Source organism: Asparagus officinalis, chromosome 7, assembly GCF_001876935.1.
Source record: "Asparagus officinalis chromosome 7, Aspof.V1, whole genome shotgun sequence".
In the NCBI taxonomy this organism is placed as follows: Eukaryota; Viridiplantae; Streptophyta; class Magnoliopsida; order Asparagales; family Asparagaceae; genus Asparagus; species Asparagus officinalis.
In genome coordinates, this window is record NC_033800.1 from 14823758 (window position 1) to 14842816 (window position 19059).

Consider the following 19059-nt stretch of genomic DNA (forward strand, 5'->3'; position numbering starts at 1 on the left):
AAACACGTTTTAGGTTTCGGGAACAGCGAAGGGGATATTTTGAGCACAGAAAAGAGGTATTTTCTGAGCTATTGGTTTGGATTTTGTTTGGAGAGAATTAGAGTTTTGTTGGTGAGATTAATTAGTGAGTTTATGTAATTTTGTAATCTCAGTTTATATGTACTCTTCTTCTCTATTAGTGAAAACACCATCCCCTTCTTGCCTCGTGGACGTAGGCAACTTGCTGAATCACGTTAAAATTGGTTGTTTGAGTTTGTGCCGTTATTTTGCATTGTTTGGCCTTCTCTCGGCGTTTGTTTGATTTGGTCTCTCGAAGCACATCGGTTTGGTTTTGACTTCCGCTGTGCACACCAAGTGGTATCAGAGCCCACCAAGTGGTATCAGAGCTTGGGCTACGTTTGGGCTAATTGGAGGAGTAGATCGCTTTGGAAGTTCGTCTAGGGCTTTAGTTGGTGATAAATGTGGGATTTTTCCTATTTGTGGATCTCGTTTCCGTCGTGCGGGGTGAGATCTTTCGGAGGCTTTTGTTAGAGTTTTAATTAGAGGCAAAAAAAACTCTCATTTATTAGTTTGGATCTATTCTTCGTTTGTTCCGTATTGGTTTGTTGGTGCTTTGAGATAGATGGCCGAGAAAGAAGGAGTTGAGGCTGGGATATTGGATTATTGAGAAGTGCTTTGACCTGAATATTGAAGTCCTTTGAGCACATTGGTATGATCAATGAGACCGAGATGAAGTTTGGCACTTCTATTCGACGAATGAGAGGTCTTCTAGGTACTGTTCATTCAGGTATTTTAGGGATTTCCAAGGAGACATCATTGAGAGGTAATCAATATTTGATTTTCGTAGTTAGGGACTGTTCTAGGCATTGGTGGGTTGTAACCAGTCCCATTGGTGTAAAGTCCTAGAAGTCAACAACATATGGAGAAAGTGTATTGACAGAAAGGTGATCCATTGTTCTGATTTTGGTAGGGGTCCTTTATTGCATTTGTGTCGAGCTCACGGTAGTTTGAGATACATCATTGGAGAGGAAACATTGGGACAACGAGATGAGATGACATTTTTGATTGGTCGTTCCTTGCTGGAGGAGGATCGGTGTTGGTTGTCTAGCATTGGATTGCAGAGGAGTTTTGAAGCTTTGACATATTTGGGTCATCTTAGTTATAGGTTGTCAACTGCTACGTGTAAAGATTTTGGATATGATAGAGCTGCTTCAGATTTTGGATTGCGTCGGATATTTGGTTACCCAGTATTTGGTCACATCGAGGATGTGAGATTTGATCCGATTGCATATTTAGGATTCAGAGGCTCGTTTGGTTATCAGTTAGGAGACTCTGATTTTATTCTGAGTAGGTATGTCACTTTTTACTCTTAGCAGGTAGAGAGTATTTGATATGGGTGTATCTTCTCTTTAAAAAAGTGATCCTCATGGGAGCTTGAGGATAAGTGATTCTCATGATATCTTGAGAACAGTGATGTGAAGCGACACGACGGAGCACAGGATGGAGCGTGAAGCGAGTCGGAAGAACGAAGAATCAAAGATTTTAGTTCTCAGCCTGATGAGTCGACTAACGGGTTTATGAGTCGACTGACGGTTGATGAGTCGACTAACGGGTTGATGAGTTGACTCAAGAAAACACCTCCAGATAGCAGAAGAAAGTCGACTCATGAAAATCATGAGTCGACTCATGCAGGCCAGCACAGTTTGTGCACATTTTGAGTCGACCATGAGTCGACTGGTGATCATGAGTCGAATCATCTCAACCATGAGTCGACTCATCGAGGTTTTCTGGACAGACTTGGTTTCTGTTTTGAAGGAATTCTAGTTTGGTTTGGTTTTGGTTATTTACCAGATTACCACCACATTGTAAACCCTATAAATAGGGACTGTTTAGGGTTCTAAACAGGAGGATAAAGGTCAAGATGCAGATCTAAAAGGTTTTAGGTTTAAGTGAGATCCTGATCAAAAGGATTAGGGTTTAGATTGTGAGGATCTATGAGATCTTAGATCAGAGAGAGATTCTAATCGTTGTATTAGAGTTTAGAGAGGATTGAGAAGTTGTTCTCGATTCTAGTGAGATTGTGAGGGAGCGATTGTAATCTTTTGTTCTTCATAATCTAGAGAAGGTATTTTCCTTTGTCATATACTGAATTATGCTTGTGTTTCTGTCATCCTCTTCTTAACCCATCTTTGATAATTTTGCGATCAAAGGTGCTCGCACGGCAACTCGTATCAGTGTTGATCAGATCATTGGGATATCGTAGCAGGTGGAGAGTGATGCTATTCCACATTGGGTGGAGATTACTTCACATACTCGAGATCATACTGCATCGTTTGAGATTCCAGCTGAGATGACACGGTTTGGGGATCATATTGATGTGGATGCAAATGATGAGTTGGTTGATTTGAGTGCAGCTGGTGGACACAGTTTGGATTTGGCTATGGCCGTTAGTTCATCTCAGGTGGAGGTGTTTAGTTCGTTTCATTTTGGGCTCATTGGAAAAACTATCAGCTGCAGATTTGTTGGAGGCCATTTGGTGAACTACATGAGGGTTGATTCTTTGGGCAAGAGGATACGTAGACAGTCATTTTTTGATATAGCTGGTTTGGCGAGTTGATACCGACATTTGGAGTTTGTTCGCATTCTCGTTTGGGTCTTGACTTGTTATGGATTGAGTCCGTTGTCGTGGATTGTTTTACTTCATACTGGACGTAACAAGTGGGACATTTGGTTGGTATCGGTGTCGGCTCAGTTTTGGAAATACTTCGCCAAGATGAAGAATTGTTGAATAGCAAGTTCCTAATATGTTTCCTAATTTATTTTGGTAACAGGTTATTGGGATTCCTAATATGTTTTGGTAACAGGTTATTGGGATTCCTAATCTGTTTTGGTAACAGGATTCCTAATCTGTTTTTGTAACAAGTTATTAGGATTCCTAATCTATTTTGATTTTGGTTTTAGAATTCCTAGTATGCTTTTGGTTTTAGGATTCCTATATATATAGGAACACATTTTAGGTTTGGGGAGCAGCGAAGGGGGTATTTGGAGCACAGAAAAGAGGTATTTTCTGAGTTATTGGTTAGAGTTTTGTTTGGAGAAAATTAAAGCTTTGTTGGTGAGATTAATTAGTGAGTTTGTGTGATTTTGTAATCTTAATTTGTACTCTTCTTCTCTATTAGTGAAAACCCCATCCCCATTCGTGCCCCGTGGACGTAGGCAACTTTCTGAATCACGTTAAAATTGGTTGTTTGAGTTTGTGCCGTTATTTTGCATTGTTTGACCTTCTCTCGACGTTTGTTTGATTTGGTCTCTCGAAGCACATCGATTTGATTTTGACTTCCACCGCTCACAACAAGTGGTATCAGAGCACAACAAATTTGCCTTTACATCCCTTCTCCTTGGGGAAAAAAGTGGATTCACCAATCATTAAGATCATTTTTCCAAATTTTGTTTGTTCTCGAACCAAAAATGAGGTCGCAAAGATGAATGAACAGAGAGTAAAATCTACTAAGTCAATGAGTTATTCAGTAAACAAAAGTATCAATTTGACTGGTTCAGTAGTAATGCGCACATAAGATACATTGAGTACACAAGAACATCTCCCCACTGAAACTTGGACTTACTCAACAATATTAATTTGTTTAAAATCTGCTTAGAAATTCGTGGCCAACAAAATTCAAATCTAGATTATTGTAATAGAATATTAAAGATATTGCCACTACACCAAAACTCTGAAGAGTCCTGATGAGGATTGAGTTTTATAATTTTATATTCTAATAAGAAGAATGACATGCTCTTGTAAGACATCTTATCTTTATGCTAACAGACTTCATGCATAGGCATCTCTATGTTGCTTCTCAGTTATTTGCAGAATAAATGCAAGCAATTCCACTTGTCACGAGCACTAATGCCCTTATCATTCCCAATTTCACCATATATTCTTAGAGACCAGAAGATAAGTGAAAATATTCCTCTATCTTTCAAGTTGAATCCTTTCCATCAAATCTTTGTTACCTCTTTTGATCTTTTGCATAGTACTACACTTTGAGAATATTCATTTAATTTTGCTTTGTCATAAATCCACTAGCCATTTTGCACCACCAACTGATTCCCTTTGCATAGTCAGACGATCTTAACAAGAGGTCTCAATTGTACTTATCCCCCACAATCGACACTTCTATAAAAAAACGAAAAATAAAAATAAAAAGGGGTTTTGAGATATTAGCCCCTTAATCATTAGTATTTCGACATTAGTCCATTGAATCTTTATATTTGTCTCCATATTTGATATTAGTCCCCCGAATTACTTTAATATGACGGTATTAATCCCTCTAGTTAGTTGGTATTAAAAAGGGTAGGGAATAGTCCGTCTCCTTTAACTTTTTTCTTGGATGGAAAATTATAACTCGCCAACTTTCTCTTCCTTCTCTTTAGCCTCAAGGATCGTTGCCGCCCCCCTCTACCATTTCCCTCCTCTACTGGGCCTAGGCCGCCCAAGACAACTCTTTCCTCTTCTCCTCCTTCACCTTTCTTTCCCGCCTCATCCCTATCGTTATCAACATCCTTGCACGCAACACCGTCTCGATGTTGTCTCCTTCATTCACTCCCCAAAACACTTCGGCTCTAACGAGAGAGGTAGGTGATATTGTAATTGTTATACATTGAAATTTACCAAGCCTAATAAAACATAAAGAATAGTCGGCCGATTCACATACATCTGAGAGCACGACCATGGTGCAAATCAGCCAACCTATCTTATGGCTCAGATCCGAGATGAAAGACATAGTCAACCGGGGATTTGCCAGAAGCCCAAATCTGAGATGAAAGACGTTCCACACTTGGATCCGACTCTGGGCGTCTTGAGCAGGGGAACGACCTGTCAACTTCACATCACAGTTAATGCATGACTAGTCAGCCCCCACACTTCGCTGCCCAGTAACCATCAACATTAATGTGATGTCAATCATTATGACCTCTCGAGCCAAAGACTTCAAAGCTCCTTAGACCGCATCAGTTCTTCAGTAGCCTTATCTCTGTTGCAAGGGCGACTTGTCCGACCAGCTGGCGATACATGTAAAGCATGCTCTGACACACTACTGCACCAACCTAATGAAATTACCAATGTGCCCCGATAAATCCTCTATGAAAATGGTAACTTCCTCAGCATTAAGGTACATAATTTTACATGCAAAAAAGTCACAACAAAACTATACTCTAATTTTCTCTTCAAATTAATTTAGATCAGTCGTTGACTTGAGCGTTGGAGGTCACGCTGAAGGAAACAACATTTGGAGCCTCTAACCTCTGTTACATGTGTAGGAATTACAGCTCAAGACTCCCAACAAGAACGATCAGCCATCAAAAGAGGTTAAGGGACCCCAAGATCATAGTTACCCCTCTTAAACCACACATCAACTTTCTGACATCAACAGTAATTACTTCCCATAATTAGTCTTAGACTGAACCAAATTATGGTTTATGGTTTTCAATAATTAAGCTGATTGAATGATTAATATCGCTGTATTGAGGTGATTTCTGAGACTAATATCAAAATATGAAGATTTGGGGGACTAATATTAAAATACTAATACTTTAAGGGACTAAAATTTAAAACAAATGATGCAAGGGACTGGTATCTAAGAACACCCCCCTGAAAATCCAGCGTCCAAGTGACGCTCAAAATCGATCAAAAACCCCAAAACCCATCTCAATCTACTTTCTTTCAACGATCCTACACCAACCATCATCCCTTTCATCATCCTCAACACTCAATAAACAAAACCCAATCCCTATTTTCTCCTCATTTATCCTCTCTCTCTCTCTCTCTCTCTGTCTCTCGCAGCAATGGGAACGAACTCTTCCAAAAACTCAGAGAGCTCCCATGGCGGTGAGAGGCATCCCGATGGCGGCAGCCAACTTTACGTCTCTCTCAAGATGGAGAACTTCAATATCAAGAACAACGATCTCATCCCTCACGTCTACGGCTCTTCACCCGTCATCGGCTCTTGGGACTCCTCAAAGTCTCTCCCCATGGAGAAGGACTCTCCCTCTATGTGGGAGCTCAGCTTCGTCATCCCCTCAGACCACGGTAAAATCTCCAAAACCCATCTATAATCAGTCAAAATCTCATCTGGCTCCTGCTCAAAATTTGAACTTGCTGTCTACTTTTATCAGAAACATTGGATTTCAAGTTCTTGTTGAAGCCCAAGTACAGCAATGCGCCCTGTGTTGTTGAAGAGGGGCCTAATAGATTGCTGACTCGTGGAAATTTGGAAGGGGATGCGAGGATGGCGATGTTTAGGCCACTTGGGGATGAAGATTTGGTGGTGGAGAATAGGGTTTTCATTAAGGCCGATATTGTTTCTCCGTTTGATCTCGCGGCAAGTTGGAGGGCTTATAGAGAGAATTTTCAGCCTTCGACGGTTAGGGATATTCCGGATGTTAGTATAAATGCTGGTCCCGATGCTGGAAATGAGGTTTGAAGTGAATTTGGTTGAATTTTAATGCATGGATATTGTTCATTTGAAATGCATATTGAGAAAGTTTTGTTCTTGTGAATTGGCATGTTTCCTAGTGACATTTCCTTGTTTCCTTGATATAGATAATTGTTTATGTCAGAAATTTAATATGTGGTTTAGAGGAGGTTGAACTTGATTTTTGGGTCCCTTAGTCGCCTTTGATGGTTAATGTTTAGTTGAGGATCTTGATCTGTACTTTGCTACACAAGTAATGGAGGCTAGAGGCACCGGAGGTTGTTTCTTCCGACGTACCCACCGACGCTCAAGTTAGGAACTGTTTCTAATTAATCAGAAGAGAAAAACAGAGCAGTTTTGTTGACTTTTTGTACATGAATTTGCGTACCTCAGTTTGGTGAAAATCATCATTATTTATAAAAGAGTATATGGGGGCACTTCAGTAATTTTGGCTGAGTTTCTGCAGTTTCAGTTCAGACACTACACGTGCCAGCAATTAGTTGGTCGAGTCACCTTTGTATAGTGATGGGACTGTTGGAGTAAAGTCGTGCTAGAGGAGTTTTGAAGGTTCTAGCTCGAAAGGTCATTATGACTGATGCCGCATTAATTGTTGATGGCGACTGGATGGTGAAGTGCGGACGCCGACTATACATTCATTAAATGAAGTGTGACTTTTGATGATGCTTGTCAGGTCGTTCCATTGTACGAGACGTGATGCATTGGGTTTAAGAGGATAACGCTCTTCGTCTCGAAGTTGGATATCCAGCAAGGCTTGGGTCCGGAGCGTCTTTCATCTCGGATTTGGATCGCGAGGCGGGTCGGTCAGCTCATCACCCGGGTCGGGCTTATAGATGCTTTAGGAGTCGGCCATCTGGTTATTACATGGCTTTACTTATTAGGCTCAGTAATTTTCAGGGTATAACATTACCCCTTTTCACTCGGGCTCAGGAAGTCGAGTTTGAGAGAAAATAAACAAGACTTATGCTTGAACGTAGTCCACCATCGTTAGAAGATAGCTGTGATTTGACGTTTCTGACATTAGCGGAGATTGTGTGGCAGTTTGACAAAGTGGCGCCTCAGTTGACGAGATATCGCTTCGGTTTCCAAAAATGGTTAGTGCTTTCCCATAAACCGCGTCAACTATTTGTCTTTTGCCATGTGTCATCCCCTTTTGCTTATATATATTGCTCCTCTTCCTTCTTCTTACTTTGCATAAAACGCTAAAATCATTTTTCTACCGCTTGCGAGCGCATCTTCTTCTCTTGCCGAACTCTGATATCTCTTCTCCTGCTCCGATGGCTTCTAGTGCTCAACCTACTATGGTTTGCAATGAGGTCAGAATCACTTTACTATGCTCGTATCACCGGAAGATGCTTATGGGGTGCTTGGAATAGTATGCCCAGGATTTCAACATCCCTAACCCTTACACATTGTCGACTCTGTTTAGGGACCAGTCTATTTGTCATCACAGCGAGGGTCTGGCACCGTTGTACTGTCATCATCTTGAGTACGACATTTGCCTGCTGTTGCAACCCTTCCTTCAAAAGATCTTCCGGGCGTTATGTGTTGCACTAGCACAGTTGACATCAAACTCCATCACGTTTCTGGTGGCCTTCCTCGTCATCTGCCACCTAGTAGACGTCAGATCAACACAACGCTTGCTGGGTTGCTTGGTGTGCATCAAAAGACTGGCAAGAGGGAGGGTCATTTCTATCTGCAAACAATTGGCGATTGTCGGTTGGTGTCGAACATCCCTGAGATGAACAAAGGATGACGGGAGAAATCCTTCTTCGTCGTGGGTGTTGATCCGTTCTTGGCCTGTCCTTCATGGTTAGAGATTAAGGAGGGCCTACAGACAGCGAAGCTTTAGGACAAAGAATTGTGGGGCTTGGAGAAGATCCAAGCCTACAAGGGTAGTGGCGCTGGGAGAATTTGTTTGATATTGTTGTCCTCTGTATTGTCGATATATCCTTTGTCCCTGTTGCTGAAGAGAATTTAGCCTATCTGTGGTTCTGTCGGTTGACGAGCAACTGACGGAGGGGGTCTCATCCTAGTTCTCTTATGCGTGGGAAGCGACTTCGTGACGATTTAGAGATAGAGGATCTCCAGGTCTTGTGGTAGCAGTCTGTCACTGATATTGCCACCAAACTCAGTTTGAGCAAATCTCAGGCCAGAGGGTCTAAGAAGTGGAGGAAGGTGGTTTTCAAGGGGCGTCGCCGAGCTGAGAGTAACACGCGAGAGCTCCTCTCTGGGAGACGAGGCGATTGGTGATGCGCCTGGACAGATCGAAGTGGCGCCCGGCTTGGCTAGTGGGGTTACAGCCTCAGAATTTCCCACACTTCACCTGAGTTTATCGAAGTAGAGGGTGATTCTCCGCATCCGATTCCTGAGGAGGTAGGAGAGGATGCTATTTCTACCAGGGAGCTAACAGGTGATGAGGCTCCAGCTAGGGTCGGAGCTGAAGAGGTGCCGAATGGATTGGGAGTGGGGCTCGAGTCATGTAAGAGACCCGAAAAGGAGTCGACCATTGGGGATCCAGTTGCTGAGACGTACGAGCGGTCTACTTCCGGGTCCTTGGGTCTCTCGGCCGTCGTCCATGAGGGTCAATACAAGTGGCCATTTTCCCATCGTATCAACGATATTCACCCTCGTACTTGGGAGGGGATGCGAGTCGTTTTGATGGGCCCTAAGTCCCACCCTTGCTATGAGGGGGAGTCGGAAGAGTGTATTTTCATTCCTGAGCGGCGAATAGATGCTAGGGGGTCAGTCCTAGAGTTCCGAGTTGATCCGGACAAAGCGGTGGAGCTGTTCATTCTTCCTGTTGATAAGGCACTCATGTATGAGATTCTCAACGTCGGTCTTCACTACGCTTTTCGAAGCTACTTCACCTAAGGATTCCCTTGGAGTTGAGTCGTTTTGATGACTTGAAATCTACCAGGAACTCTTTTTCAAGCTCCAGGCCAAGATGAAGGCGTAAAAGAAAACTTGTGAAGTGGCCAAACTGGTGGCTGCTACTAAAGGCAACAAGCTCGACGAGCTCAAGAGGGGCCAAACCATAATAGAGCGAGAGCTGATCCACAAAGACGAGGAGCTAAAGGTGGCTGTGGTTGGTGCTCAGCTTCATGAGCCACAGCTAGCACAGGCCCAAGTTGAGGTGGAGAGCCTTAAGGAGGATGTTGACCATGTTCACCACGAGGCACATCTAGTGCCGGTGTGCGTTGTTGCGGTGGGGAAATAGTTTCCCTAACCTGCTTTTCCTACCCTCACTGTTGGTGCTCACTTTTCTTCGAGACGAACGACAGGTGATAGAGGAGGTTGAGCGAATAGATGCAGCTGAGATCGATGGATTTTTGTTGGCCAATTTATCTGACATAGTTGGAGCTGATCGCTTTTCATGATTTGGAATTAAAGAACAACCATTCCTCAAAAGGTGAAGAAGAGGCCTCACGGTGAGTGCCAAACTGTTTATATCAGAAATTTGATGTGTTTTAGGGTAGGTTAAAGTTTAAACTTGATTTATGGGTCCCTTAATTGCATTTGATCATTAATTTTCAGTTGGGGATCTTGATCTGTACTTTGCTACACAAGTAACAGAGGTTAGAAGCACCGGAGGTTGCTTTCTCCGATATGCTCTCCGACGCTCAAGCCAGTAGCTATTTCTAGTTAATCTGAAGAGAAAAACAGAGCATGGTCTTGTTATTTTTTTGTATATGAAATTGCTTAGCTTAGTTTGGTGGAAATCATCATTATTTATAGAGGCTTTATGGGGGGCACTTTGGTAATTTTTGCTGTGTGTGCAGTTCCAGTTCAAACACTAATTTACACGTGTTCGGCAATTGATTGGCCGAGTCTCCCTTGTACAATGATGAGACTGTTGGAGCAAAGGCGTGTCCGAGGAGCTTTGAAGACTTTGGCTCGAGAGGTCATATGACTGATGTCGCATTAATTGTGTTGATGGCAATTGGGCGGCGAAGTGTGAACGCCAACTATATAGTCATTAAATGTAGTGTGGCTTTTGATGACGTTTGTCAGGTGGTTCCATTGTTCGAGACGTGCTGCATTGGGTTCAAGTGGAGAGCGCCCTCCAGGCTTCATCTCGGAGTCAGATATCTAGCAGAGCTCTGGTCCAGAGCGTCTGATTTGGATCGCGGGGCATGTCGACTGCTTCATCACCTGGGTTGGTCTTGCAGATGCTTTAGGAGTCGGCCAGTTGGTTACCACATGGCTTCTCTTTTTAGGCTTAGTAATTTTCAGGGTATAACAGTAATCAATATGGTCATCTTATCATTTTCCCATTAAGAAAGGTTGAATTTGGAAGTAAAGCCATCTTTTGGAAAACGACTAAATTTTATAATTGACTTTTAAAAGTTGGTAGAAATTGTGAAGTGTACTTGTTACAAAATCTATCTGATATTATTTATTATGGCTTAGGACCTTGATTAGAGTCATTTACATATGATAATTCTGATGATACAATAATTTGAATAATCTGCCTCACTTATATTGTAGTCCCTTTAAGCGGGTGCGCAGAAGTTGAATGTAATTTTTGTTTCTTCAATACCCATTCTTGACAGTTTACTGTTTGGGTAATTTACAGAAAATCCCCTGAGGTTTGCATGCTTGGTAGAAAATCCTTTTAGGTTGTTAAAAAGTGACATTTTAGCCCCCTCTCTTCTAATTTCTTCAAAATTAACTTTGATGCAAAAGCTAATATCACAATTATATGTGCTCCCCAATAAACTATGATGATTAGTACATTCAATTAGTTTGTAATTGTTTGACTAGAAATAGGGAGTGTTTGTTTCTTTTTTTTTGGGGGGGGGGGTTAAATGTCACTTCTAAACCCTCAGGGGGATATTTTATTGATCATGTGAACCTCATGGGGATTTGCTGTAATTTATCCTTCCTGTTTTTATGTGGGTAATCTTTCTGAATGTGAAGAAGCTCACACTCATTAATTTTTTTCCTTCCGACAGAATGGTTCATCAGCTAGCATGGAGCTTGATTTAGAGCAATATCTAGTCCCATTACCGAGTTCTGCCAACTCTAGTTCTGTTTATGCAGCTAACTTGACGGAGACTCCAAGAGCATTTGGTCGTACTAGTGTTCTCTCAAAGACTGATGGCTTGACTAGTGGTTCACATGGTTCCACTAGTACTGCCGCTAGTTCCGTGGAGTATGCTTCTTCTAAAAAGGTTTTTACCCGGTTACCTTTCTCTCCTAGGACAAAGGATCCATTATATGGACTTATTTATCTTCTATTTCAATGGAAGATATATAAATTTTAACTCACATGTTCTTCAAATCAGTGAAGTGCTCTAGAGGTCATTTTACGATTTGTTAGGCAGCTACAATGAAATGCATAGTACTTATTTTATTAGTTCTGTCGCAGGATATGGAGGTTGTAGTCCCTGGTCCTTCAATAGTTTTTCCAGTTTCTGGTATGGTTGAATCCAAGTCAGTTGGCACATTTTCACCATTACAAAAGCAAGATGGTCAAAGAGGGCTTTTTGTTGATAGGGGCGTGGGCTCTCCTCGGCTTGTTAAATCAGCTAGTGCAAGTTTATTCAATAACGAGCTCAAATCCAAATCTGAAGCGAAGGTTTGCTACAATTTGACTTCACTTGTGATATTTATTGTTTTCTATTTTTTTCTTCTCTCTTGTCTGTTTCTATAGTAAAACTTGTTGGTCTTGCTATCTCCCTCCCTCATAGGTGAGAGCAATTTTGAGAATGTAACCTTTATCAGTGATTTGCTCATTAGAAGGGTGTCTTCTCTCTAGATCAGCACCACTGTGCACCTCATTGTCTGCATCATGTTCAGTAACTGAGATAAATAATCTGGTACTTGCATCTTTAATGGAGCCTATTGCTACTTCTCATTGAATGTCTTCCTCCTAGACAATCAATAGTTTTTCATACAACAGTTTTTTATACAATTCTTCTATTTCAGTTTGCATCTGATAAGGTCACTTAATTGTTTTTTTTTTGCTGCATTCAGATACTATTTAATTACAGTAGGGTCAGTTTTCCATCTGATATGTTATACTTAGAAGACTCCCTACTCATGGTTATGTTGTTTTCTTCATGTTATCTAATTGCTAGAAAGCCATGCCAGCAGCAGCTGGAGCTGTTGCAGCTGCTGCAGTAGCTGATCAGATGCTTGGACAAAAGGAGGACACCCGTCTGGCAATTGTTCTGGTAATATGCACTAGTAGTATAAAATTTCCACTTAGCCTTTTGCAGCCTAACGTACTATATTGTGCTTCCAATTTTTATTTGCTCCATACTAGTTTTTGAAAAACCTTTATTTGCTATGCAATAAAATTAAAATTGATAGAACTCCAATCAATAAAGTGACAATCAACTAAATTCCTTGGAGTGGTAGCCAGACTCTCATTTCAGCTTCCTAATACTTGATGCTTTATCATGTTTTTTTTTCATTATAGGTTGGGTTGCCAGCTCGAGGCAAAACTTTTACAGCAGCAAAGCTTACAAGGTATCTTAGGTGGCTAGGCCATGAAACCAAGCATTTCAATGTTGGAAAGGTGATGATCTACTAGTTTGTTCAGTCTTCCTGCATTAAAATTTAAAAGCAATGTGAAGGTGTTCCCTTGCTTCACTCTGACTATTGAATTACTTACCTGTTGCATGAAAATCTGGTTGACAGTATCGCCGTCTTAAGCATGGAACAAATCAGGTACTCTAGGATTCCATCTTTATTATTTTCCTATAATTCATGTCAAATCTTGTGATTACTAAATAATGGAACCATCAAGAGGACTGTTAGCATCAGTTTTATGTATGGTTTCATAGCTTACTCATGGTATCTCGTGAATAGGCATATAAAAAATATGTGCTAAATCATGAGACTAGAGAAGAGCGTTTGCCACATAGAAACTTAGTCTGTTCCTTGGTTGATTCTTGATAAAATCTTGGCGTAGGTCTTGTCTTCGGATTTCTTTAGTAAATAGTTCTCTTTACTACTCGATATTTCTTTATATTCGATGTAGTTGCTGGTCTTCTGAATGAATTTGCTATAGTACGTAGCCGGATGGCCTGCTTAGAAATCTGTGTACTGATAGTCTTAGTTAAACTAAGATTATGCCAGGCTCGTAAAGTGAGAATATTTGTATTCTGCTAGGACATGTGGCTTATCACAATTTTTGGAAACCAATGATTACGCTGGTTAAAAGTTGTATTGCTGTTTTTTTATTTTTATTTTTTTATATTATTTTTTGGGCATGAAGATGATTCTTGAACTAGTTTTGTGACTATCTGTGTGTCTAGTATAATGTCACAGTTAACTGAACCTTATTTTTTATTGTTATTGGTGCTCTGTGATTGGTTTGTGCAAATGGATTGGTTATTTGCTTTGTTGGGTTAAACTTACTGTTTGGCATCTACTACCTATTTCCTATTTATCTTCATACATTAATCTTCAAGTATTTAGCTTAGATTACTTCTCTTATCTTCTTTTTACAGTCTGCGGATTTCTTTCGAGCTGACAACCCCGAAGGAATGGAGGCACGAAATGAGGTGAATACTGGACTTGGCTAGTGATTCTCAAGATCTGTGCATCTTGATAATATTCTTCCATTTTTACTTCCATATATTCTATTTAATAACTTGAATTATTACTATGAAGAGTAGATGTTGGTATCTATACAAGTAAACTTGCATTATTTTATTCAACTAAATTAGACAACACTGTTGCTCAGAGAATTTTTTTTGAAGATATTCTTGCTGTTAGAATTTCATAGCTAAATTGTTTCTTTTCGCTGTTTTGAATTGCTTGTTCTTAGGTTGCGGCATTAGCAATGGATGATATGATATCGTGGATGCAGGAAGGAGGTCAGGTAAACTACTGCAGCTGTAGTATATGTGAACTGAACTGACCTTGTGATTCATTCGTTCTCGTTGGTTCATAGGTTGGTATATTTGATGCCACAAACAGCACCAGGAAAAGAAGAAATATGCTTATGAAAATGGCTGAAGGAAAGTGCAAGGTATCGTGTTTATATTACACGTCATCTGGTTGCTAAATGTAAACATTTAAGGATTGTTTAGCACCCTGTGCTCAAATTTCAGCATTTGTTGCATATTCTTGATGGCTTTGCAGCCTTACCATCATCTATGTTTTGTTCATAAAGTAATACAAAACAATTGTCCATGAATATGTTACAATTTGCTTTGCTCTGATAGTTTGATGTATGGTAAGGGACAGATGGAAGTATGATGTTGGATTTCTTCATTTTTGTCTGGAGTAGCTTCTGGATGTGTATTGATATCAGCTTTCAAGAAATATGTGGCTTGGGGGATAGTTTATATTTTAGGTATTATGAAATTTTTGGTGCTGGAAATTAGCAGTTTTTTCCCAGTACTAAAAGCAGATAACGGTGAACAGATATCATAGTTGAAGATGAATTTGCTATTTTAAGGGATCAAAATTTGACCATTTAATATTTTGATTGAACCCGTTGCAACATCTCAATGCAGTTAAAATGACTGGTAATGACATTTGCAATCTCTCTTGATGCTTGAGCTTTAAGATAACATGTTCAGGTGGCTTTTTTGTCTTTAAATTATAGAGTATATTCAGCCATAGCAAGCCTGTTCAGTTGCCTGCTATGAGTGTCACCATCGCAAGTATATGGATAATTGTATACTATAGTCGTCTTCTATTGATTGCGCGATATGAAATTTAACATTCAATCTTAAATTTCCAGTTCTTAATGCATCTATAACTTGTCCCTTTTGCAGATCATATTTCTGGAAACGATATGTAATGATGGACGGATAATCGAAAGAAATATACGTTTAAAAATCCAACAAAGTCCTGATTATGCTGAAGTGTAACTTATATGCTTGTGGTTTTGCACTCTTACAGCGCAGTGGTTTCATATCAGCCAACAAAGTCCTGATTATGCTGAAGTGTAACTTATATGCTATTGCAGGCCGGATTTCGAAGCTGGACTTGTGGATTTTAAAACACGGTTAACCAATTATGAAAAGGTACAAATCATCAAAATTTGTTTATCTACAGTTTGTACAATTTGGTTTTGCATGCTTTTTAATCTTACACCAAATTATACCCGCTTTTACAGGTTTATGAGCCGGTTGAAGAGGGTTCTTATATCAAAATGATTGATATGGTCAGTGGTCATGGTGGGCAAATACAGGTAAGTACTAAGCATGTTGTTGTTAGCGTTTTAATATGATTAAGAAAGCAATTTAAAATGCTTTCCTTTAGTTTAATGCATTGATGGATAATCGATGTTTTATCATTTACTGTTTGCAAGGGTATCTTTCTCTACTCTGTCTCAACTACTCCTTACTAGTGTTTTTCTAATTTTTCACTGCAACTATTTTAACTCCTTATATATGTATATGATGTACATGTATATGTGTGCATGTCTAAACTTCACTCTGCTGTTACCTTAACCATCTACTTTTCCATTTCAGGTCAACAACATCAGCGGATATCTTCCTGGTCGGATCGTCTTTTTCTTGGTACTTACCAGTAAATGCATAAATTCTTTCATCTTGGTCATTCTATATGGTTGGAGGGAGAGCCAAACACGCACTGAATAAAACTTATTACTTGAAAAGAAAGGAAATTGATACCCTGTTTATATGGCAAAAATAATAAAAATCTTAATTGTTCATGTAGTATTCTGGCTTGTAAGATATGAGGATGTGAGTGAGAGCCCTTTGTTTTAAGGCATTCCGAATGTCAAATATGCTCTCTATCTGCAGTTATCTCTTGCAATATGTGTACAGATTCTTGTATTTTCTTGTTTCTTATTTTTATTAAGTAACTGAAAGGAAACAGTTTATGCAATGCAATGCTTAAAAATTCCTTCAGCATCAAACGTTTCCCCCTTCCCTCCCCAAGCTGCTGTGCTTATTTTTAAAAGATAGCTAACTGTTAAATTTGAAGCCACTGGCAAGATGTTGCTTAACAATAAGTTCATTTTCAAGCTGCTGTGCTTATTTTTAAAAGATAGCTAACTGTTAAATTTGAAGCCACTGGCAAGATGTTGCTTAACAATAAGTTCATTTTCAAGCTGCTGTGCTTATTTTTAAAAGATAGCTAACTGTTAAATTTGAAGCCACTGGCAAGATGTTGCTTAACAATAAGTTCATTTTCAATGTTGGAATACTTCCATTGATATATAGATTATCTCTTCTGTATTCCATGGCAGGTCAATACCCATCTGACACCTCGGCCGATTCTGCTTACTCGACATGGCGAGAGTCGAGATAATGTCAGAGGAAGAATTGGGGGTGACTCAGTTTTGAGGTACATTCTGTCTTGAGTTGTCTTTTATACTTGAAATCTGAACTTTTTAACTCTTGAAAATGCATTTTCAGTATTTACTAGAATTGTATGTGGGTAGAGAGAAATTTTCTCGGTTCATGTTAAATTTTGAGGTTGAACTTTGTGATATTCTTGTAGAATTATCTACGAAAATTCTATCAAACATATAAAAACTTAGTGTTTACAACCCTAAGACCAGGAGTCTTATTTACCATCGAGGAGGAAATATTCCTACAATAGATAAAGTAACTATTTGCTGTGTTGGTTCCTTATTGTGACCTCTTATTTTGAACAGTGAAGCTGGGGAACTTTATCCCAAAAAGCTTGCCAACTTTGTAGAGAAGCGACTAAAATTTGAGAGGACTGCTTCTGTAAGAACATTAATTTTTATAAAGTATTATCTTTTTATATCTGTTGTGTCGATTTGGTTGAGCATTTATTTATGTTTTTGTATAGAATTATTACTTTTTTATGTTGATGGTTCCATATTTCTTATCTGTTTCCAGAACATATAATTTTCTGTAAGGCTCATGTTTATATAAGCCCTAATTATTAACTTCTTTCTATTTGCTAATTTTGTGATATCCTTCAAGGCCGTCATTGATCTTTAGCTTGAGCAGTCTATTTGTGAAAACAAGTTTCGGAAAGTATTAGGTTCAGATCTTAATCCTAATTATTGAGCGGTCATACGAGCTTTATATTTATATTCCTTGTGACTGATGCTTTAAGTGCATGCATGCTCATAAAATGTTGTATATTCTCATCTTAATAAATTTATTGTATATATAAAATTAGCCGTCGTTCTTTATTCTTTCATGGTTCAGATATGGACCAGTACTCTTCAGAGGTCAATAATAACTGCAAGCCCAATTGTTGGATTTCCAAAGGTTGGTTTAACTGATGTTTGCTAGCTATATGTAAGGGATCTCTTTGCCTCTGCTAATGCTACCAGTGGAGTTTGACTAATGCTAGTTTTATACCTTTAGATTCAATGGCGTGCTCTTGATGAGATAAATGCTGGTGTTTGTGATGGAATGACATATGAAGAAATAAAAAGAAACATGCCCGAAGAATATGAGTATGTATTGAAGTCACTCATATCATTCATTGGTTGATCTTATGCCAAGAAGAAAATTTTCCCTGATATCATTACTTTTGAAAGTTTATCAAGTTTAATGATCTTTCTTTAGATATCATGGCTAATAAAAATGTTTGAAAAATGAGTGTAAAAGTTATCTTCCCTTTTCTAAAAGTTTTGATAAAAAAATAAAACTAAAAAAACATATTGTGTCTATAACCCAGAAAATTTAGAATCTATCCAAACTTACACTCTTAAACAATTGATCATGTTGGATCTCACTCTCATCTTAGAGCGAATTTTACCTGCATCAATGAGCATCTGAAACTTACAAGATATGTCCTTTTATGCAGATCTCGCAAGAAAGATAAGCTGAGATATCGATATCCTCGGGGGGAATCATATCTTGATGTCATTCAGAGGTATCTTCTTTTATGGTCCCTATACAGTCCAATCACAAGTATATTTCACTTCTTTAATTTTGATATCAGTATGACATTTTCTTCGCTAAAACTTTATCCATCTTTTTGTGCAGATTGGAACCTGTAATTATTGAGCTCGAGCGACAACGTGCACCTGTTGTACGGTGTGATGCAGGCTGTATTGAGAGCATTATATGCATATTTTGCGGACAGACCATTGAGTGAAATTCCCCATATTGAGGTAAATCAGGAAAATGAAGACATCTCTCCATTTTTTTAGTTTTTCACCTGCAGCGGGTTGCCTTTAGTGATATTACATGAATAAATAATCTCCATTACTTCTTTGGACAATAATTGATCATTGTTCGTTATGTTTTATGTAGGTACCTCTACATACTGTAATTGAGATTCAGATGGGGGTCACTGGCGTACAAGAGAAAAGATACAAGCTTATGTGACTGAGCTCTTGCAAGCTACATGTAATATGATACCACACAGAGAAAGCTAGCAGCATAGATAAGCTGTTAATATCACTGTATGTTCCCAATTTAATACTCTATCATATTTCATTTATCAAATGTAACCTTGAGGAAATCACCTTCACTTCTATTGATAATAACTGATACAAATGCTATTTGTTCTTGGTATCGGAATAATCTGGTACCTTAGATTTTCAGTTTCTGATATGTATCATAAAGATCTCAGAATGTATACAATTAATCATTCATTAAAGAGGAAAGGTACAAGTTGTACATAGTATTGC

At 39.2% G+C, this 19059-nt stretch overlaps 1 protein-coding gene across 1 annotated transcript; it reads left to right on the forward strand.

Annotated features, from left to right (window-relative positions):
* Positions 5667–19050, forward strand: LOC109848120 (6-phosphofructo-2-kinase/fructose-2,6-bisphosphatase-like). The gene is given in 22 exon segments (XM_020417467.1): positions 5667–6088; positions 6175–6476; positions 11450–11668; positions 11866–12075; positions 12578–12673; positions 12922–13020; positions 13143–13172; positions 13958–14011; positions 14278–14331; positions 14404–14481; positions 15236–15327; positions 15430–15487; positions 15580–15654; positions 15938–15985; positions 16681–16778; positions 17092–17167; positions 17621–17683; positions 17783–17874; positions 18228–18296; positions 18410–18466; positions 18468–18537; positions 18680–19050. Coding segments are annotated over 22 exon segments (2259 nt in total). The 5' UTR covers positions 5667–5844; the 3' UTR covers positions 18755–19050.